The sequence below is a fragment of the Cicer arietinum genome, chromosome 1 (genome assembly GCF_000331145.2).
Source record: "Cicer arietinum cultivar CDC Frontier isolate Library 1 chromosome 1, Cicar.CDCFrontier_v2.0, whole genome shotgun sequence".
Classification (NCBI taxonomy): domain Eukaryota; kingdom Viridiplantae; phylum Streptophyta; class Magnoliopsida; order Fabales; family Fabaceae; genus Cicer; species Cicer arietinum.
Window position 1 is genome coordinate 46,984,785 of NC_021160.2, and position 24,804 is coordinate 47,009,588.

At 25.0% G+C, this 24,804-nt stretch overlaps 2 protein-coding genes across 3 annotated transcripts; both read right to left on the reverse strand.

Moving 5' to 3' along the window:
• Nucleotides 1-3,205: 3,205 nt before the first annotated feature.
• LOC101511169 (gibberellin 2-beta-dioxygenase 8-like) lies at nucleotides 3,206-7,858 on the reverse strand. The gene is made up of 3 exons (XM_004487546.4): nucleotides 7,355-7,858; nucleotides 5,918-6,239; nucleotides 3,206-3,668 (listed from the first exon to the last, which is right to left on the reverse strand). The coding sequence occupies exons 1-3, from the start codon at nucleotides 7,801-7,803 to the stop codon at nucleotides 3,438-3,440; spliced, it is 1,002 nt and encodes a 333-aa protein (XP_004487603.1). The 5' UTR covers nucleotides 7,804-7,858; the 3' UTR covers nucleotides 3,206-3,437.
• An 11,402-nt stretch (nucleotides 7,859-19,260) lies between these two features.
• Nucleotides 19,261-24,372, reverse strand: LOC101510845 (gibberellin 2-beta-dioxygenase 8-like). Of its 2 annotated transcripts, none has more exons than XM_012717364.3 (4): nucleotides 24,174-24,372; nucleotides 23,122-23,580; nucleotides 20,984-21,305; nucleotides 19,261-19,734 (listed from the first exon to the last, which is right to left on the reverse strand). In XM_012717364.3, exons 2-4 carry the CDS (start codon nucleotides 23,556-23,558, stop codon nucleotides 19,501-19,503), a joined length of 993 nt encoding a protein of 330 aa, XP_012572818.1. In that variant the 5' UTR covers nucleotides 23,559-23,580; nucleotides 24,174-24,372; the 3' UTR covers nucleotides 19,261-19,500. The 2 variants fall into 2 exon arrangements, with proteins under 2 accessions (XP_012572818.1, XP_004487602.1); XM_004487545.4 differs by having other exon boundaries at nucleotides 23,122-23,583.
• Between the last annotated feature and the right edge of the window lie 432 nt (nucleotides 24,373-24,804).

The window sequence follows — 24,804 nt, forward strand, 5'->3', positions numbered from 1 at the left end:
AATTTATAGAATTCCAAAAATTTCAATTGTCAAATTGTCGAAATGTATTGCCTACTAGCAGAGCATTCATAAATAAATTTTATAAAATTTCAGTATTACCATTTAAGAATTTTTCTGTCTTTGTACCAAAAATTTAAGGTGGGAGTGAGAGACTTTCCAGACTAGTGAAAAAAGTTGACTTTTTAAAAATGCTAGATGAATAATTAGGTTAAATTGGATCTATGAAAACACTCGATGTACGAGTATAAGTTATGGAAATTGCTCCTCTGCTCTCCATTTTTTTCATAGGGATAAAGTACACTATCGAAAATTAAATATATTTTAATCAATTTTACAAATATTAACTTTATATAAAATATCAAAAATTAAGCAGATGAACATTTGCCTAAAGTTAATGGAGTATATGGTTATTTTTTCGGGTTAATGCTCATTGGTCTCCTGTATTTTGTTTTCTGCCTCCAAATATAGTATTAAAAAAAAAAGTGATAGTGTATTTTATATACCAACTGAATGAAGGTTCGCCGTTTTTTTTCTCGAGATTAATGCAAATTTGGGCTTTCAAGTTACCTCAACCCATCTCATGATATTTGACAACTGAGCCCATCTCATCTAATCCAAAGTTGGGTAGATCTTTATTTCACCATTTCCTCTCTTGTAGTATTTTTTAGAATTGGGAGAGCCAAGGGGAATGCTAGTCGCACCCCTAGCTTTTTTGTTCAATAAAACACACTAAAATATAAATACAATATAAACCAAGTTGTCATTTTCAAATATAAATTCTCCTTAAGATAATGCCATAAGCACTACTCCAACTATCACGTTGAGCACTGTCTAGTTTCAGAATGACACTACAAGATTGGTCAGTTTCATTGTACTATTAACTACTGAGTAGGTCTCCATGTAAAATATTTTCTACTAGCTTATCAAGGCTACTCTGCAATTTTTCTCTTTAACCAACTCCAATATTTGACAAATTAATATTTCAGCATTTACTTTGAATTTTATTAATTGGTACTCCTAATTTGCAAAAGATGATAACACAATCAACTCAAGTAATGAATCGGATTATGTCCAATGTAGGAAACTCATACATAAGAAAATTGTCATCCTATCATTGAAGTTGCAAAGTTTTTAATATAGTCCCTAAACTATTAAATACTTTGTAATGGGTCCCAACTTTAAAAAAAATTGTAATTGGATCTTTGAATAGTAAATTATTGAGTAAACTTTCAATTTCATCTTTGAAAATAAACCTGGGCTTCAAGTTAATTGGTTTTTAAGAAAAATAAACTCTACTTTTAATTTTTGAATTTAAATTAGAACACGCTAATCTCTGTTAATTTTCACCTCAAAACCAAATTTTATTCACTTAGTTATATAACATTTTTTTTCAGGTGCATGTCAATTAATGACATAGGTGCATGTCAATTAATGACATTGGTGCATGTCAATTAATGACATTTTGTGTGATGGAGAAATTGATTACGAATTAAGGTTCAAATTTTGTGTGATAGCAGAAAGCACAAAACTCGATCAATCGTAAAAATATTTTTGGGGATATTTGCTCAATTAGAAAGAGTTTAATGAATTTGAATAAAAAAGCAACTTAAATGATAATTAAATTTGAGACATTACACTTAAACAAGAGACACACAACTCCAACATATTAACAAAAACATTTACATATAAATATATTTAACAATATTTTAGATATATATCACGTGCTGAAATTAATTGTTAGTTTGTGAAATTGAAGGATCCCACATATCGTACAAAAGATAGAATATGTCTCCTTAATTATCGGTAGAAAAGTGATAGATATCTTAGAAAAAAGTTGAGGTTGGAATTGTACCAAGCTTCAGTTTCGGTGTTTGATTGATTAGCTTAGGAATCCTTTCAACAAAATTTTACGGTATACCATCATTTTCTTCCTTCTTTTTTTATTTTTTTTCAAAATATAATATTTTTTAGAAAATTCAAATCTTTTATTTTGATTTTTTTTTAAATTTTGGAATACAAACATGTTTCGAAAAATAAAGAATTTTTTAAAATAAAAACGTATTTTAGAAAATTCAAACTTTGTGTTCCATAATTTTTTTAAGTTTTTCAAAATATAAATTTATTTTAGAAAATTTAAAGTTAATTATTTTTAAAAGAAAAAAATTGAATTATTATTATATATATATATATATATATATATATATATATATATATATATATATATATATATCACATCACACAAATAAAAACAATTGAATTAGTAAAAAATTGAGATGCAAAAACATAAATTCATCTCTGATTCGATTGATAAGAACTGTTAATTTAAAAAAAAATTAAAATTCAGTTTTATTTTGTAATCTCTAATTTTCGTTTGATTTTTCTTTATAATAGTGTATATAGTTCAAACTCAAAGAATGGAAATATATATGATTATTATATGAGTGTTTGATATCACGTTGAAACCCTTTCAATGGTGGGTTTGAACTAAAACTACATATTGTTGCACCTCACTTATAACTCCTCAAGACAAGATTATAGAATCAAAGTTGACGTGAAAATAAATATATGCTAAAAATTATTCACATTTTAATTTTATCATATGAATTTGGTACATATATTTTTTACAAATAAAAATCAAACTAACTGCGCAATAGCCATTTAGGCTACACATAGATGGTGTTAATTTGAATTTGATATATAAAAATAAATGTGATATATAAACATAAATCGTTATGGTTATGTGTTAAAACTAAGCATAACATGGAATTAGGGAAAACACGGGTTCACGCATCAATAATTATATTATCATTTTATTAATATTGTTAAGAAATTTAGACAAATTAAATATTAAATTAAAATAAATTTATATAAAATATTTATTCAACTAAATAATATTTTTAAATAATAATTAGAATACAAAAGAAACTAAAAATTCAAAATTAAAGATGGATTATTTCAAAATTTTGTGACTATCAAATTTTTATAGGTTAATTTATCGTGATTTAGGTTGGTTCGATTGATTAATTATTCCTTTCATTATTCAATAAGTCATTTTAACTACAAAAATTGTTATATTTTATGTCATATTTTTTCAGTTAGCCAACAACCTAAACGCACAATTAATTAAGTGTCTCATATGAAGACAACTACTTAATACAATTTATTCATTTTTTCTTTTGAATTATTTTATATGATACACAAACACTTAAATTATGAACGGTGACCTTGATAACAATATAATCGTTTCAAATAATTTACACAACTTCAGATCAAACACACTCCACCACTCAATAACTTTAAGGTAACCTACCAAATCAAAACTAGAACGTACTTTAAACATACATATCATAATTGAACAAGAAGAAAAAAACCCATAATATAAGAAAAACTTGTCAAAATATGAGTGGAGGATGCCAACTTTTTTTGGTCTTAATACTCTACAAGAGAAACCTAGATAGGCCCACTTTATCACCACCTTCCTTAACATCTTTCATTATTTGGTCTTTATACTCTCCAAAAGTAAATTTCTTGTATAATGGCGGCGTGGCATAGCTCTCTATCACAGCATCAATGGAAGGGCTATAGAAATATGCCATAGAAAATCTTTCCACTTTCTCAGCAGCAATCACTCGATGTTCAACACTCTTGTACACCCCATTGCTTAGTGCCTGCATAAAATGCTACCCATTTTATTAATTATCTAAAAATTTGTCACTCAAGTAACACGCATGTTAAAAATAAAATGAATGTTAGAGATAAAGTACTAAAACACGTGAATTATATATGTTTTGTATTTGATAATAATAAAAAAATATTGTTTAAATATTATTGATGCATCTACTCGATATATGTTATTTTTATGTATTTTGTTATTAATTTTAATCAATTATTTAAGTAGTATTATTAATGTTTTCATTATTTTTATTTTTTATTTTTATTTTTTAAATAAAATAACATTAAAAATAGAGGATTGGAAGTCACATCCTACTATGCAACAATGTTTACAAGGTAGAAAAATAAAAATTATAGTATGAGTCGTTTTCTATGATTCTTTTTTCCTAAGATAATCACATCTAAAAAATGTGACCTATTACATTAATTTTAAAAAATAAATAAAAAATAGTAACTTACAAGATAGCATCTTGGAGATGAACATTACTCTTAGTATAAAATAAAATAAAAAACTTAGTAGATGCTCTATGAGGTGTATATATTTTGAGAGAGAAAGAGATAAAAGAGAAAAATGTAATATATTAATGATGTGATAAAAAGAAATAAAAATAAAATAAAATAAAATAAAATATTGAGTTAGTATATATATCATTGTTGAACTTAAAATCAATTGGAACGTATGGTCATAGATTTGATCTTAGACATATATATGCATACAAAATATTTATTGAGAGTTTCATTATTTTTAATAAATCTCCTCGACTAGTGGATGCTTTAGGCAATACAAAAAAATGTGAAATGTTTTTCAGACCGATAATGACACTGTATATTTATATGTTTTTCAAATTTTAAAACTATTTTCTTCTTGGATTCAATTATACATTATGTCAGAAACTGTGTGGGTAAATAAGAATATTTTTAACGGTGAACTCAAAATAAGTTCACTCAGTAACTGTTATAAATTTATTATTATTATTATTAATAAACTAATAAAAAAAATATAACGGTTATAATTTTATTATTATTAAATTATAAAAATATCGTTTCTTTCTGAAAGTATGGTATTGATAGATTGCTACAACTTCAAAAGTGAATTCGTCAAAAACTGAATTTTATATAACTACACGTTGACGGACGAACACATTTGGCTACATGCTGACAACTAGTTGATAATTTATTTTTATAAAACAAAAAATATTACAAAAATTATTCTAGAAGCAATAATTTGTCCAAAAAAAAAAAATTGATGAAGAAGCAATAAAAGTTGTGTAAGGGAACATGTGCTCATGATGATCCGTGCATATTATTAAAATCTTGATGTGATATATGATGGTATAGGAATGTATACTATTTTTCAATATAACTCGTATTTATAGATTTTTTTTAAGAGTAATTATATTAGAATACAAAATATAATATAAAATGCAATATAAATACAATATTATATAAAAGTATAAAATACAATGAGATTATATTTTATTTTATGTCAAATATTATATTTTAATAAATAAAATCACTCTTTTTTAAATTGTCCAATTTTTTGAAAAAATTATCAAAATACATTCCTTTTCAAGACTTGTAATTGTTTCATTTTTGGGCCTATCATATACACTCATGATGTATATTTTGTGTACAAACTGAATCAATCACTATGTAGAAATAAATAAGATAGTAGTACTTGTGCAATTTTTTCATAATAATATAAAAATAAAATTTATTATACTAATATTTATCATTAAAAACATATATACTGTAATGTAAAATAACAAGACTTTTATATGATCAATGTAATACTAGTATATAGCAATAGTCAATATTAATTTTATTATTACACTTACAAAAATTTCAACTACTTTTTTTTATAAATAAAGATAGTACAAAATTACATCATAATAAATCAAGACATCTTAATTATGTTGGCATCTCATTCGAAATTTTCTATTAGTGTATCAAAATTAACTTAAAGAAGCTAAAGACTACATGATCATAATTGACTTAATTACAAGTATATCATTTGCATTTTTCTTTAATATCTATTTTTCGTTTTAATTACAAACATTTTTCTTCAATGCCTATTAAATACATTAGTTTGTTATACTAGTTAGTGACACTAACTAATTACCCTAACTAATTAATATTGTAGCATATAACCACAACCAAAGTTTAAAATCATATTCTCCAATATGATAATTAATTAATGAATATAAGAAAATTGAGAGTATAGTAAGATGATTAATTAATATACCTGGAACAAATCACCAATATTAACAATGAGAGCTTGAGAATTAGGTTTGACAGGAATCCAATTTCCATGTTTCATCAATTGCAACCCACCAATATGATCTTGATGTACTATAGTAAGGAAACTAGAATCAGCATGAGGTAAAAAGCCAATCACCTTTGAAGGGAATGGACATAGTGGATATCTATTGAGGCGAAGATAACAAGTGTTTGATGAACAATTCTTTTGGAAATAATTGAATTTTATGTTCAACTCTTGTGCTAGAATTTCCACCAACTTCTCTGCCAAAGGAGTAACTACTGTTACAAAGTCTTCAATTGTTGATCTAAAATTACAAAACCAAATCATTATTTTTATTAGTAATTATTAAAAAACTAAGAGAGAGATCAAATACTCAAAAACTAAGGAGTAATTTCTAATATATATTATTAGAAATTATTATATATATAATGTTGCATGTATTTAAGGAAACAAAGGTGACCAAAAGTTTTAGTATATTGAATAAGATTAGTATGAGTGATAATGAACTCTAGTACTTTACAAAAGTTTAAACTCTAACTTTTGTGTACAAAAAATTTGGTAAAGGAAGAATTAACTTTTATGTGCCAAACAATTTTTTCAACTAAAATTAGTTATTGCAAAATGGTGATGGATAATTTGTACTTAATATTGAAGTTATTTGGCAAGTCAATGGAGAAATCTCTATGTACAACCCTTTTCATGCATGCCTCTCTGGTTGTCAATGTTTTGTCCTCCCTTTTCCATTTTCTAATCGCTCTCTATCAATTCTCTTACAAGGATTTAAATCCTTGTTGTGCTGTGGCAAAGGATCAAAACATTTTTCTCTTATTTCACTCTCATATATTTTTTTTTTTTTATCTTAATCTTTTAGTTTTCAAGGGATGAGACCCTAGACTTCGTCAGAGGTAGTATTTGAATTTAAGTTATCGTAAATGATTTGTTTTAACTAGAATTCATTAATTATACATGATTTATTTTTTAAGATGCGAAGATAGAAGATGAATAAGTACCAAAACAAATGAGACTCTGATTTTTGGAGAATTTTATAGGAGAGAGTTTTGGAGGATTAAATTTATATTTAATATTTTAAAAAAAAATTAAAACAACAATATATGATATTATATATTCATTTATCGTGTTGTTCTTTTAATTTTTTTTTTTAAAATTAAATATATATTAAAATATAGACTTAACTCTCCAAAATATTTTCCTCTAAAATACAATTTGCAAACAAACCCTATTTGTTTTCACTTTGAACACGAATAATTGATGAAGAAAAAAGATTTGAAACTCTAAATATAACTTTTTTTTTTGTACAAACCAAAAATTAATCCTATTATACTCAAACTAATACAAGTCCATCTTTTAATGTTTATGTTAATTTTAAACCATAAAAATCACAAGCATAGTGATGTCTACCTTAAACTTTTGTGGTGATGGATCATCTTTGCAAGATCAGGAACAAACATGTGCAAAGCTTCTGACCACATGAATTGCTTTGGATTAGTGGCAAATGAATTCCCCCACCTATAACTTCTTGAAGGCAAGTTCAAAAAATTCTCTTGTGATTTAATTACAAAAGATGTTCGGAACACTTCCTTTTGTTGAAAGTGCATCCTCTCTAGAACCTCTTGTGAAACTCCATGATTCACAACTTGGAAAAATCCCCATTTTCTAGCTGCTTCACTTATTTCTTTCATGCATTCTTCTCTCTCAAGGTGACTAAGTTTTAAACGTTTTAGATCAATTAGAGGTATCTCATCACACTTTTGTACCATAGAGGATTTGTGATCATTTATGTCACTAATATTGTTGGCACCTTGTAAAAGGGTGTTGTAGGTCTCTAAAAAAGGTGGATCATAATCCATTTGAGAGACCAACAGTGGTTTGTAAAAATACTACGGATTATTCTTTTGGAAGATAAGCGCGCGCACACTATATATATATATATTACACAACCACATCTAAATGCTACAAATGGAAAACAACTAAAATACGATTTCGATGCAAGTTGTAGAGGTTTTTTGGGGGAGCGCGATATCAACAATGAGCTAAATTTTTAAAATTCTTAAGAGATTTTGATACTAACTCTCAACTAAAAATCTTAAGATACTAGATATAAGAGCCACATATTTTATATTTTTAACATTTTCTCTATTCCTAACCGATGTGGAACTAACCATTTACACTTGAATTCTAACAATTTATATCTTAAGTGTGAGTCATCTACAACACTAGATTTGATTCACACTAGGATTTTCCATTCTCGCTCCCCCACCAAGTCAAATCATGGCTCTGATATCACTAGTTGGGGAATTCGAGAGTGCGAGATCAGCAACAACGAAATACTCTAGGATCTACAAGATATTTTGACACTACATCTCTATCTAAAACTTTAAGACAATATATATATATATATATATATATTTTTTAAGAATGAATTGATTTGAATCTCTTATATAATTTCAGGAAAATTCTCAACCTCCTACTAATTAATCCATATTTTAAATTTTACTTTATTGATTAATTCGTCTTTATATATATATATATATATATATATATATATATATATATATGTCATCAGTGTATGTAAGACTAATCACTCGCACTCGAGTTCCAACACAAACACAATAATCTTAATACAATAACACATGTATATATATCGAAGGAGGATTAAAGGGATTCAAATTGAATCTTAAGGTATGTTTGGTAGTTGAGTTTTAAAGGAAAAAAAAACTAATTATTTTTTAAATTAAAAAATATATAAAATAATTTTTAAAATAAATTAAATAGAATTGAAATGTTTTATCATCATTTATCATAATATTCTTTTAATTTTTTTTAAAATAACAAATATATAGATGTAGCTTTCTAAAGACATTTCAACCAAATTCCCCCAAAACACAACTCCTAAACATATTCTTAGTGTCCACATTGGAAGTCCGGTGACCAAGACAATATATCGCTTAGTTATCCAATTGTGGATTAGTTTCTTAATAAATCCAAATGGTCGAATGGAACTGTGTGCGGATACCTTGCTTAACTCACTAAGGTTCCAAATATCCTAATGGTGGAATGTATTTGTATTTGTAATAAATTATTGTAAAATATTTTTACATTTTCAATCAATTATAATTATTAAATCAATAATGATATTTGATTTTTGTCAAAATTATTTTAAAAATGATCGTCGTGAGTGATTATATGTAATAACAATGTAAAACTTTTTACATAATACATAAAAATTAAACCCATTTGTAATTATGTCCTTAAAAAAATCAACATTTTTATTAACAAACACACCTTGGAACAACTTAAGGGCAAAATGAGTAAAAAAATAAACTTTAGGGGAAAATATGTTTTTCTTTAATGCAACTTATTCTCATTAAATCATACAGATTTATTTGATTTTGTATGTTAAAAAAGTTATTTGAAAACCTTATTCAAAACTCCTCCCTCCACTAATTAAACTTTAATTTGGAAACAAAATTATATATCTTTTAGAATATTTAAAAATATCAATATATATTTGTTCCAAAAAAAACAATACAAATCATTATTTAAGGGAAAATCTATATATATACTGTCATTAGACCATAAGATTTATCATTTTAATATTTAAAAAAGTGTTTTGATAGCCCTTCTTCAAGAATTTAGTACTCTAAAGTTTTTCTTTAGGTGGAGTTAGTACTCCAAATCCAATCAAAGTACAATATGATATTATTGAATTTGGGAATTTTTATTTTTGTTACTAAAATACAAAGAATTTGGGGAAAATTTTGTTTTAATATTTCCTTGCATTCTTATAAGTATTTATTGCTTTATGTACGTATATTAAGAAAAATCGATAAAGTTTGTTATTTTTTATTAGAATATTCCTTCCGTTCATTTTTAATAATTATTTTTTGATTTTTTTTTACATGCGTCAAGATAACTAATAAAGTTTGTTATTTTTTATGTTATTATTTTTTTTATAATATCTTTAATTATTCAATATCTCATCTCTTAAATTGTTCTCTTTATAATAAATAACTAATCGTGTTATTGATAAATTAATAATTATTGTTGTATTGAACTTCAAAAACAAGACTTAAAGAGGAACAAAATTTTGTTGCAAATTTAATAACTAAAAAAGAATGAAGGGAGTAGTAGTTAGCAAATTTATTGTGTAGATGTTTTTAAAATAATTTTTGTTTAAATGCACTTTCCATCCTCTTATTTTGTTTAAAATAACATTTTAATTCATTCATTTTTAAAATCGGAGTTTTCGTCTTCTTATTAACTAATTCTTGAGATTTTTTGGATCCTCCACTATTTTTGATAATGTGACATTTAGAAAATATTTGTGAGTTAGATAAAATATTTTTGATGTAGTTTTTGTTGATATTAATTTTATATTAAAATATTAAAAATAAAATTATTTTGTTTCATTTATATATTAAAATATTTGAAATAAAAAATATTTTTTTTAAAAAATATTTATATTATTTTACTTTTTTAATAATTTAAAATATTTCTTTTATTTATATATTAAAATAAAATAAATATTTTATTTTATTTTACTTATAAATTAAAATATTTAAAATTAAAATTAGAATTTAAAATGTCTAAAATTTATTTTCGTTATCCCAAAATAATTTAAAATATTTATATAAAATATTTAAAAATTTATTTATTTTAAGCTTAATTACAGTTTTGGTCTCCTATTTTAGCTAAATCACGAAAATAGTTCTCCAATTTTATTTCTCCTCAATTTTGGTCCTCCAACCAGAATTTTAGTCTAAAACTTGTTGAGTTTTTATTTTTTTTTAAAGGCACATCACACCATTTATGATCATATATTTCAGATACAATTATTGTACCACAAGATCTTAAGACATGATATGGCTTAAATAAGCGCAAAAAAAATGATATTTCATCAAGTGTTGGACCAAAATTATGTTTAGGAGACCAAAACTGGAGATAAATAAAATTGAGGGATTATTTTTGTGATTCAGCTAAAATAGGATGACCAAAACTACAATTAAGCTTTTATTTTACTTTTAATATTTTATTATATAAATAAACTAAATAATAAAATTAATTACAACAATAGTATTATATAAATTATTTTATCCAATTCAAAAATGTCATCTATTGTCATCTCATTGTTGAGAGTGCCATGTAATAAAAATTTATAGGGGACAAAAAAAATCGAAGAATTTGTTAATAGTGACAAAAAAAACTAGTTTCAGAAGTATATAGAGATTAAAAAGATAAAATAAAGAGAACAAAAATGCACTTTAACCTATACATTTTGTATTTGAATTAATGTGTCTAACTAGTCTTTTTCATATTTTAAGATAAATATATAGTATTAATAAGTCATATGTTTGAAAAAATAATAATAAATGCATATAATGAATTGAAAGTGTGTTGTGCTTATATTAATTATGATTATATTTATCATCTCTTTTTAAATAAAACAAAAAACAAAAGAATTCACGCAAGGATAATTTGGAACAATGACATAAATTTGGGTATATTAGTTGACTTTTGCTTATATTTAAAGTCAATAAATACATATATATTTTTTGTTTATAATTGATGTCAAATGAAATATTTCTAAATATATACTCAATAAAAGGGGTAATTATCCCACAACTTAATAAGGTAATTATCTATTGATAAGGTATATTCATTGCACGACAACTTCCACCAAGTCAATTACATCGTTTTCGTACAAATATACACAGGGGTGGACAAATTATATAAAAAAATTATTTGATTGAATAATGATAAGATTGTAAATAAAATAATTTTAATAAATGGTAAATTGAAATAAAAAATAAACACACCAAAATATGGTATTAAATTTTATATGTAAAAAATTATTATTTGATTTGATTGAGAAAAATAAAATTGTTAAAAGTTTAAAACAATAATAGAATTATAAGAAAAAAAGTTATTTTAAAACTTAATATTCCATTATGTAAGTATAAATAGAACAAAATTTTAAATTGTCAAAATATTTCCATCGAATTGATAAAAAGATGGAATCATATTTTAGAAGATTAGTGGATTAATTAAACTTTCGCTATCAAATATAAAAACTCCATAAGTGGATGACCAATAAATTGTCTAATACTTTCTTATCAATATGTTGCCCCTAGAAAACCTCAAACAAAATGTACCTATATATCAATTCAAGTTTTTTCTCATTTAATTAATTAATTAATTAATTTTTTATCTTTCTAACTTTAAGCATATGGTGGTGGGTCTATGTAGTGTAGTATGTAGATTGTACACAACCAAAACTTTAGAGGGAGATGAGCTGATATAAATTATAACTAGGAGATTTTCCTTCTCAATCCACGAATATTTTCAAAAGCTCCTCAAAATTCATTTTTATTTTCTTTTAATTTTAACCATTTTTAGATTTACTAATTTAAATGGGATTTATTCGAATTAATCAACCTAGTGATTTAAAAATTAATTTGAATCTTTTCAGAATTCTTACACCTCTAAATTAGTTTTAAAATGTAAAAATAATAATAATTTAATTTTACTTTTAGCTTGACCAATCAAAAAATATATAATATCCTAAAAAATTACAAGTTAATATTTATATTTCCGAGTTAACTATGGATAAATTTTGCTGGGAGTGGTTAATCCAAAAAAGGTTAAAATTAATAAGAAAAAAAAATTTAACGACTTTTAAAGATATAAAGAGGTGAGAGGAAAAAGTTTTTTATAATTTACTTGATAAAAAAATGATACCTTATTAAATTTGAAAAGCAATAATGGTAGTATAAAGGAGCACTCGATCAAATTTAGATAGTTTATTTTCCTACCGTCAATGTCTTTTTGATTGGTGAATCTATATGTATATTTTGAGAGTTTTAGTCATCTGAAATTGAAGCGATAAAACACGCACAATACTAAACTTAGGCCCATCACAATGAATGGCCATGGACTTGTTTGGAGTCATTTTCTTTGTTGCTATACATGCATCAGAAAAAAGACAAGCCGTAGTAGAAAGTGACATTGAAAAGCCATAGTAGAAAATGACATTGAAAAGTCATAGTTGATAAATGTAGGAAGAGGAACTGCCGCTTAATGGTGTTTCAGTTCGCCAGTTCCTATCGCCATTTCATTTTCATCTTTTAATAAAAACATTAATTTTGGAGGAGGGTTGATTCCTTAAATTTGAGATGGAGACTTCATGACTTTAATATATCTTGCCTTTTGATATTCAATTAAAATTGAGGGTTTAGATAAATATAAAATTATTTTAGGAAGAGGTTCTTCCTCAAAATAATACTCGGTGATGTTATCGTAATGATGTTACCTGAACCGTCAATTCAATAGTATTTTTTATATATTATGAGTAAACATTGGAGGTGGATAAGAAATTATCATTGTTTTATACAAAAATCTAATTGTTCATAATATATAATATATATGAGGGTTTTTAAAAGTGACTTAATCAAAAATATCCTATTACTCTAAGCATGTCCACATAGATATTTTTACTCGTGGCACGCTATTCACATTTTCTACAAACATCTAAGATCATATACGAGAGTACATTGCAAATTAAAAAAAAAAAATCACACAATAATTTTTGAATTTTGTACAACCTACCTACTATGTCCAAAGACACGTCTCTACAATTTTATTTATCATCTCAAATAAAATTACATTGATTTGTAATTTAATCTTAAATTCTTCATCACTCTACAAACTGTATCACTCTAAGGGTTACAAAAAAATGACAATACCATCACTACAAAAGACTCTCAAGTGTTTTCAATTTTCACACATACACGCTTGTTTTCGGATGAGATGCTCTAATACTTCACAAGAGTTCTATTTATATGAAATGAGTGTGACTTCTTTTCAAAAGTGATTACTACTCCACCTTTCGAATAATCTCAAAAATTATTTTATTTTTTTGAGTTGAATGTGTATGAATTAATGATCAAATTATAAGATGTTAGAATATTATCTCCAATGCACTAGAATTTCACACTTTAAAAATTTGAATTGATTCTCAACTAGTTTAATAAAATTTATTAAATTTTAATATGTGAAAATCTTAATAGATTATGAGAATTATATTGTTTTAAAAAAAATTGGTTACAATTGTTTTAAATAAAATGAAAAGGGATAAATGAATTTAATTGCAACAATTAAAAATCGAGAGACTTGCCTTAAAAAAATATAAAAGCCCATAATTGCACTACGTAGGAGGCACTAAGACTTTTTCTGACTGTTAGCTTTTGTACCCCCATTTAAACTTGTACCTCATAATTTGTTAAAAACTCAATTTTATCCTTAATAAATTCATTCACGTGATTACTCCAAAATCTGACCCCCTCGTTGAAATTTTCGGTAAGTAATTTTTTGCAACTAAATTTTCGGTAGTTGTATTTTCAATACCGGAAATTTCAAATTTCCGGAAGCTACCAAAAATTTCAAAAATTTTGAAAAATCCGGTAATTAGTTTTTGTTCACCGGAAATTTCATTTTTTGAAATTTCCGGTAATTAATCCGGAAATTTCAAAAATTCGGTAGTTATTATTTATTTTTTTTTTTGAATTCCTCACTAACAAAATTCAATAAAAAAAATTAAAAAAAGTTACACAATGTACCGGAAATTTCAAAAAGGAATGAAATTTCCGGTAAACAAACCGGAAATTTGAAAAATCCAGTAGTTAAAAATACATACCGGAAATTTCAGAAAATGAAATTTCCGGGAAGGCATCCGAAAATTTTAAATTTCCAGTATTGATTTTGAACTACCGGATTTTTCAATTTTCCGATGAACCTTCCCGGAAATTTCAAGCCTCTTGAAATTTCCGGTAAAAACTTTTTTTCAGAAAAACTCACTTTTCCGGATTTTTCAAGTGTTGGGGTACAACTGTTTTGATTTTTTCTTATTTTGACTTTTACTGATTTTTTTAAAGTTATTTTGGGTTCTTCACTCAAAAAACATTAAATTGGGGGTACAAGTTTAAATGGGGGGTACAAAAGCTAACGGTCACTTTTTCTGCACAAGGTTTCTTTTTTTGGGTCAAAAGATATCAATTCCTTACTTATTTTTTTTCCCTTTAATTGGATTTTGGAAAGCTATTAATATGGGTCAACAATGCAAAGCCCATTTTATAACATTTTATAAAAAAAAAAATCTTTTTCTCACCTCTAAATCTTCTAAAAAATTCTCAAATTTTATTCAGATTGTCTAATTCAGATGTTATTTTACATGTTTAGATTGATTAATTTAAAACATATTTTTGATTATTTGAAAACGTTAAAGATGAGAGAAAAAACACACTTTTATAAAACAATACTTATGTATACTTTTTCTATTAGGTCAATATAAGACTTTAAGGACCCAAAGAAAAAAAACAATAAATTAAAGAAAACTTATAACTAGTTTAGAAAAAGAGATCTCAAAAGTATCATCAACTAAGAGAGAATTTTCATATCATTCATAAGAGAATTGTCAAAGATGAATTTGTCGGTCAATCTCTATACCAATTTTCCTCACGCATCAATATATCTTATATTATAAAAAAAAAAAAGAAAACATGTTGAATAGTAGGTCTTATTTTTGCTTATGATTGTTTTTTCAACAACATTTGATTAATACATTTATTTTTCTCATCATATTATTTCAACCATCATGAACCTCAACCAAGTCTATATCTTTACCGATTCAATGATCGATTGAATTTTAAAAATATTGTTGAATACTCATTAGAATGAGAGTCTGACTAAGTGAGAAGCATTGGGATTGCAACATTGAGCCTTGATAGATGTATTACATCTTCAATGGTATGTTCATTTTTTGCTAGTAATTTTCCTCCTTCTGTTGGATCAGAGTTCGTTGTTGTAAAGTCTAATATATGTCGGAGTATTATAAAAATTTGTTGCCATAAGTATCCACGGCTAGAGAGAGTGTTCATCTGCGGGGCAATAGTAACAAATTATTTTGTAAATTGAATGTATGCGGTTGAAGTCTATTTTATATAGTGTGTTTTGTTATTTTTATTGTTAATTATAGTGATTTTTGGTCAACTTAAAATATTTTTAAATATTCATATTAATGGATATTTATGGATATTATACTTTAAATAAAACATTATTTTTTTTTTGCAATTATATAGATTTTTTATTTTATTTTATCAACACACAAAAATTATTAACACAAAAACATTAATACATTGATACATAAAAAAAATTATAATATATCAATTTTATTAATTTACTATCGTGTACACATAACCATGATTACAAATATTATTACATTCGCATTTACATCTATTTACCAGCGGATAGTAAAAATATATTTTTTTTATTCATAGATACCCGTTAAATTACATGTTATATCTCTTCTAAATATATACATATACAATCTTTTTCTTCTTTTATTCTTAGTTAATAGGTGTGTTTTTTAATGGGGACGAGGGGAAGGGGAAAATGATCAATTAGGTAGAAGATATAATAGATTTATCTTTTAATTTGACTCACACAGATATGAATAGTATGAATATTTTGTACTTTAAAAATATTAGGTTTGAGTTTGACATGTTACTCCATCTATTTCTATTTATATAACTTTATTTTACTTTTTTCTTATCTCTTAATATACGATTATTTTCAAAATTCAATGTGCATTATGATTTCCTTACAAAAATGTATTTACATAATTTATCTTTAGAAAATGCAATTGTTTTTCTATTTTATGATATCAATGATTAAAAGAGTAAATAGGTAAAAGTAATACACTTTTTAGATAAATTTATTATTAAAATGACTTTTCTCACAATGTATTGACTCTGTTGGAGGGTCTTATAATAAAGAACAAAAAAAAGAACTTGTTATATGTCCGTTTTAAATGTATAACTTGACCTTTTTGAATGTCGGACAAAATTTAAATTTCTGTTTAAAATCCAATTTTATTATTTTTTACAAAACCTTATATTACATTTAAGGGAATCTAACTTTAAATGATATTTTTTCTTAATTTTATTTTATAATAATACCTTTAAATATAGAAAAAAATTGATATAGCTCTATAAGTTTAAATTACATAGAGGTTATGAATACGATCTAGACCTAAGATAGCGGCAGAAAATTGCAACAAAATAGTGATTGGCCATGGTTCTCTTTCTCTTCTCAAGTAAGTATTTAAGTAAAAGATAGGAGGTAAAATAAGTTAGAAATTGTGCATATTTGTTGTTGCCCCTTCTTTCTACTTATAGAAACGACTCAATTAAACTTTTGTAGAATTTGCATATATTATCTTATGGAACTCTCGCTCATATAGTCAATATCAGAGTCATTGTAACTACAAATTGGATTGTGATTGTTTGATCCTATTGATTGAGATTCATTGAAATGAGATCTATGCTTAATTTAAAACAATTACGAAATTTATGATATATGACGAAATACAAAATTTAATATAATAATGATAACAACGATAGTTATAATAAAAAAATATAATTTATATTTATTTAAATCAATCACTCTTATAAGTTAAAATACTTTTTGAGTGGTTTATAATCTAACATTTTTTTTTTTGTTAATGGGCTTCTAAAAAATATCTTGGTTTTTTCAATTTGAAAAACCTCTTTGTCTGGGCCTATCTGGACAAGGCCGAAGGTCCGTGACTATAAACTTATCTATTTCCACCCCAACCCGCAGACACCACCTCTATAACTAATCATAATTTTTATCACCAAAAATATTATCTCAGAAGTTGGCCTATTCAAAGTATTTCTACCCAGTAGGAATATTCATTTTCTGAAAAAAATAAAATAAAATAAAAGGGACTAAGGGCCCTAGATAAACATTCACATGGATCCACCCTTGGGTGGGGGTGTGTTCGGTAAAAAATAATTTGTTCTTTATACATTTCATTATACTACTTTTGGAGAAATTAACCCAAAACAATTTTTCAGATAAGTCTTAAAGTGTGAATCCTTGATTCACATATTTTAATTTTTGTATAGACAAGAAAAATCCAGACCATCTCATCATTTTCATTAAGATATCAAAATCTTATTACAATTTTAAAGCAGCGAACAAGAATTTACCTTTGAAAGTTGGATTTCATACTCCACAATTAACCCTATACTACTCATTTAAAAAATTTAAGTTTGAAATATCTAAAATGGTCTTTAAGTAAACTGTAAAAATTAAAAAGTCTCATTATACCTTCACAATTTGTATTTCTTCACCGAAAGTTTTAGAAGAAATTAAATTTCCGGTAATCATTTTTAATACTGAAAATTTTATTTTTGAAATTTCCGAGAGTTTCATCTAGAAATTTGAAATTTTGGGAAGTTTCATCCGGAAATTTGAAATTTTCGGTAGTTTGTTTTTAATACCGGAAATTTAAAATTTTCGGGTGAAACTCTTGGAAATTTCATTTTTTGAAATTTCTGGTTGACTCGTAACTACCGAAAATTTCATTTCTCATTGAATTTTCTGGAACAATGTTTTTTTATATATATATTTTTTTTCATTTTATTTTTTTGCCAGTGAGGACTAGAGCGAGTAATGATAAGAGTTACTCAGATTTTGTTGGTCAATCTCTCTTATGACAGCTTCTCGTGACTCAAAAATTTGATCAGTTGTGAATGTTTCAGTTAAATCTATACATAATAGTTGTGTTTCTTCCATCCCTATTTCAAAAAAAAAAACAAAATTAAAAAATTCAATAAATAAAATAAAATAAAATAAAATACATATACTGGATTTTTGAAATCTATGGTTGAGTAAAAGTAACTCCTGTATATTCCAAAAATTTTAAAATTTCGGTAAACAAATTGTATAACCGAAAGTTCTAAAAATAAAATTTTCGGTAGTTATATATCGTGTACCGGATTTTTAGGCGAAAAATTTTACTTACAGAATTTTTAGGCAAAACATCTTATTTATCGAATTTTTAGGCGAACTTTTTGCTTACCGAATATTTAGTCTATGGGATCAGTTTTTAGAGTAATTTTTTTTATACTATTTACTAAATAAAAATTAAAAGGATATTTTTAAATTTTTAATAATTTAAGAGTATACGTCGTCCAATTGAGGAATACGAAATCCAACTTTTTCTATATTGTCCATAGTTGTTTTCTTGATTTACAACTTATTTGGATTTGCACTCTTATGATTTAAACACTACTTGTGTAAATTTTTAAAATACCTTATAACATCAATAAAATGTTTTCGATTTATTTCAGTAAGTTTCTTTAAGTAGTATTCCTCTAATTAATACAGTACGAAATATATTTACAATTATATATAATATGAAAGCAAATTATTTCATTTTTTATTACTAAAACAACTTATATATAAACAGTTAAAAAATAATTACAACTTAAACCTTACTTAAATTGTTTACCATTTCATAAAATATTACTACAATTGATGACTTAACTTTGTCATTTATCTGGAAACAAAAATTCTATAATTGCTGCTATCAACACTTATTCTATTACTCTTGAACCACATTCAGCATGATTTTATAAAAACTATTAAATATGAGAGTGAATTTTACCAACGGTAAATTTCTAAATGATAATAAATCTAGAGAGGCCCACTTTATCCCCCGTTTGCTTGACATCTTTCTCATTCTGCTTTCTATATTCTCTCAAAGTGAATTTTTTGTATATGGTTGGCTTGTTTTCACTTTGTATAATTGCATCTTCGAAGGGGGAATAGAAAAATGCTGTAGAAAACCTCTCTACATGTTCAGCAGCAACCACTCTGTGTTTTATGCTTTTGTAAACGTTATTGCTCAATGCCTGCAAGGTCACACATACCAAACTTGTGATATTTGAACATATAGGTGGACAAGATACTGTATGAATACATTATATTATTATTATTTTTAAATATAAACATTTTTGTAGAAAAAATATTAATATATTTCGTTAATCATTTTGAATACTTCATTAATTATTAAAATATATGTTATTAACCATTTATTAAATATATATTTTACTAATCATTAAAATATATGATATTAACTACTTTAAAGTATACTTTTAACCATTAAATCACATTATTCTAAAGTGATTAATATATAATATTTTAGTAGTTAACGAGATACATATTAAATAAATAATTAATCATTTATAATAAAAAGATATAGTTTTGAAATTTTTAAAAAAAAAAAATTAAATAATATTGTTTCATATAAATATAAATACGGTGACTAATATATGGGATGTCAAATAATATGATCAAATAACATTTTTCCAAACATATTGCTAACTTTCAATTTAAAAAGAGTTTGTAACATAAGAATCCACGATAAAAAGATATTAGTCGTACAACAATGCTCATGTATAAAACTATTGTTAATCAGGTAGATATTTATTTAAAATTAATGTTGGTATATACAAGACATCTCTCGAATGATAAATGCAAGATATTATAATATTCAGAAATACAGAGTTAGACAATAATGAAGGGGGAGCCCCCCTCCCACAACAAACTCATGTTGCTTTTCTATGTGTTTCTATATTGGACTATTATGATTATAATATAGATGGTATTGCAAGCTGAAAAAAAATGGGAGCATACATGCATATTGGACATTATTATAAGACTTGCCTTCTGAATAATTATAGTCATTTTTAAAAATAGAAAATTTATGCAACCAAACAAAAAATTTATTTAGCTATATATATATATATATATAATGGGAGATGTAATACCAAATTTTGGTATGTTTTTTTTCTTTCAATTTTATTATTAATTTAAATTAATTTTATTATTTTGTATTTAATTAAATAACAAAAAGTATATCAAAATTTAGTGTAACTTTTTTCAACAAATTTTATCCTTTGTTCAAACTATATGTTTACAATTTTATCCTTTATTAAATAATTGATTTTTCTTTAAATTATATTAAGTTTTATAACTCCTATTATTCTTTATCAGTAAAAGCATGCTCTAAATGACACATACAAAAATTATGACAATCAAATAATTTTTTGCAAATTACTTTAGAAGATACGGAGGAATGAAAATATGACGAAGTTTCACCTGAAATAAATCACCAATATTAACAACTAGAGCTTGTGGATTAGGCTTGACACCAACCCATTTTTCATCTTTCTTCAATTGCAAGCCACCAACAATGTCTTGATAGAGGATGGTAAGGAAACTAGTATCACTATGGGGCAATAGTCCATACACCTTTGAAGGTATAGGGCATTGAGGATATCTATTGAGCCGAATGAAAGAACTTTTTGGCAAGTAATTTTCTTGGAAATGGTTGGATTTCATATTCAATTTGAGGGCCAAAATATTTGCCAAATTTTCACCAAGAGTGTCCATTCTTGTTGCAAAAGCTTCAAGGCTTGATCTATACTTACAAAATGTAATTCTATAAGGCATAGTAAAATCACACGTGAAAAACAATTACGATGTAAAATAGTTTTATAATGTTATTTTGTCATGTAATTAAATTTTGTAACTATTTTTAAAAAAGTGCATTTTCTTTTTTCTCTAAAAGTATCTTGAAATATATTAACATTTTTTTAAATGTTTATAACATAATTGTCAAACAAGAGTTTCACTTCACCTAAGGAAATGGGTGTATCACAAGTCAAGTGGGAAAGTCATCCATCCACCATAGTAATGGTCGAGTCATATTTGATATAGTGATGATAAGGTGTCAATCGAATGACTAAAAGTAGTCAAATAGTAAATAATATAAATAAAAAATTTCACATTGATTATACAAATATTGTCTAAATAGAAATTGTAAAAGATTAAGTTATTCTTATCTTACAAATTGATTTATGAAGTAAAGTTAATCTAAAATTTTAAAATAATATTAGAGTTTATCGAAAATCGAACCATATCTTATTTTGGATGATTTTTTTTATTTTTTTTATTGGACTTTTATGTTTTTAAATATATATTTAGATTGATCAATTTAATTAAATATATAAAATATATTTTTGAATTAGCCAATTCAAACAAAATTGTAGACTTTTTGAGAAAACATAATTATAGATGAAAGTTTAGCATTGTTCTATAAGTATTGTTTGTGTTATTCATGAATTATAACACGGAATGTGGATTAATATTTTTAGTTCAATTTAAAATTTAAATGGTTCTATTTATACTGTTGATATTAAAGTTTATTACCTTGTTAGTTTCTTATCCTATTTTAGTGTACATCTAATTTTACTTTTTAGATGAGTAAAAAATGATTCTAGGTGTAACATTTATTTTGATATTCAAGAAGAATTAATTTTTCCAACAAAATTGATCATAAGCAAGAATTCAAAGCTTTTGACTGTAATTAATTTTAAATTTATTATTCAAATCATTTTTACATAAATATATATAAATAAATTATTTTACATTTAACTTACTTTTATCCAACATTAATTTTTCATTCAAATTTTCTTTTGTCATTGCAAAACCAAATCGCAGTAAATAAAAAAATTGTCACTAATAGTAAAAATAACACCGGAAAAAATAAAAAAAATTCTAATTTTTCTGTTACAAAATTTAATGACTAAAATAGAGAAAAATTCCGTACTTACCCTTAAGTTAATTTAGGTTGAAAAAACTAGAGTTACATAATTTGTGGTTGCTATAGCTAGTAATTAGATTGGTATAATTCTCTTTCTATGTAAGTACCTTTTCTGGAAGAAAATAAAGTTGTTTTTGACGTATGTATAAGAAAAAGAAATGATTGGGGGATGTAAAAAAAAGGTAAGATTATTCCATTATTGTCTTTTAACATATGTAGGGGCCATGCCTAATTTTGGCAAGAACATGATTTGAAGCATATGGTTTGGCTCTAAATTCATGCATCTTTTTTTAAAAAAATTGTTGCAATATTTTCTGTTTTTTGAAAAGAAAAAATTCAGTAGTGTCCTTTCCTCCAAAATATTTCCAATCATATTATATTATCAGTATTGAAATTTAGACATAAAATTATGACACCCTATATATAATAACACTATATAAAATACATTAAATTTAAATAACAGAAAAATAATTAATATAAAATTAGAAGTTATATAAAATATATTAAGAATACAGCTTTGATATAAATTTTTGTATCTGAAAAACATTTATTTTATATATAATATATAGTACAAGTACAACAAAAATCTTATATTAAAAATAAAATAAAATAAAATTGAAGAAAGCCTAACCTCAAAGTTATGTGTTGATCCATACTTGAAAAATCTGTCAGAGAAAAATGAAATGCTTCTGACCAAGAAATTTGTCTAAGATTAGTTGCACATGGATTCCCCCATCTATATGCTTTTGGAGACAAATTAAAGAAATTTTTTGCATCGGATTTATTCACAAAAGGTTGATAGAACAATTTTTTTTGTTCAGATATCATGTTCTCTAGAACCTCCTTTGAAATTCCATGATTAATAACTTGAAAGAAACCCCATTCACTTGCAGCTTCACTTATTTCTTTCATGCATTCATCTCTCTCATGAGGGTTTAATAACTTCTCAAGATCAATCAAAGGTAGTTCCTCACTTTTTTCTACCATTGAGTACAAATCATCATCATTTTCTGAACTTTTTTCCAGAAGGGTCTTGTAAGTGTTGAGAAAGGGAGGTTCATGATCCATTTTGAGAGATATTTATAAGTGGCTGCTGAATGTGGAAATCATGATAAAGAAAATTAGCATAAATAGGAAGTTAATTTCACTTAATTAAATTAATCAATGATTAGTTTAATTAAATAATTAACTAATTAAGAAATTAATTTTGAAATAGTAATAGTCAAAATTCAAGATCAATAGTCTAACGAGAACTAAAGTACGCGCCACGCAGATAGAGTGTATTTTGGAAATATTAATTTTCACAGTAATACATGTAAATGATATATATTGGAAAAAAACCTAAATTCTACATTATATAGTGATATGTAAAAGGAGAATATATACTAAATAACTATTAGTATCTAGATTCAATTTCAATTTTATATTCATTATATCTAAATATGTCTTGTTGCCCTAATTTCTATGATACACACGTACATTTACATGTATATAGAACAATTTTGACCCAATGTATATAGAATATAGATAACGTACATATGGAAATTCATGTATATGATTTATAGATTTGATGAGAAATATAAAGTTCTTTAGCTATGAGCTTGAAATTAGGCTCCAGAGACATATATATGTATATATATATATAAAATGATCTAAGAAATTAAAACTATACTAAAAGATCACCTGTGCTTGAGTTTGAAATGATGATTATGGTATGAAAGTAAATATATGTATGTATTATATAGTTTAGATTGATTAATGAAATGGTGATTTGCAGAGATATTTATATGCATCAATGAAGTCTGGAATTAATCGTATTAAAATTGAGTATATGGTTGAAGTAGAGAACACGCGGCAAAACATAGCATCAGAGAAAGAGGGGACACATAGACGCATATGCTATTACAAACATATATGTAATCATGGATGGATATATTGTATCCCTATGAATGATTATTTCATTTAATTACCTCTAATTTATTAATATCACCACTTGACTTGTAATTGAAATATTACTGTGGCTAATTAGGATTTCATTTTTTGTTTCAAAAATATTAAGATTTAACTTTTATAAACCACAATTAAGAGCATGATAAATTTAAACACTCATTTGATTGACTACATCACTAATAAAACTTAAAATAAAACTCTTTGATATTTCTACTTACTAATTCCAAGATAATAATATAATGGTCTAAAAGTTACTTAAAAAAAAAGACAGTGTAATATAATGATGACATTCTTTATATAATTACCAAAATTTACATTGTTGGTTGATTTTCACTCGAATATTAAGTTGTTGTTCGTTAAAAGT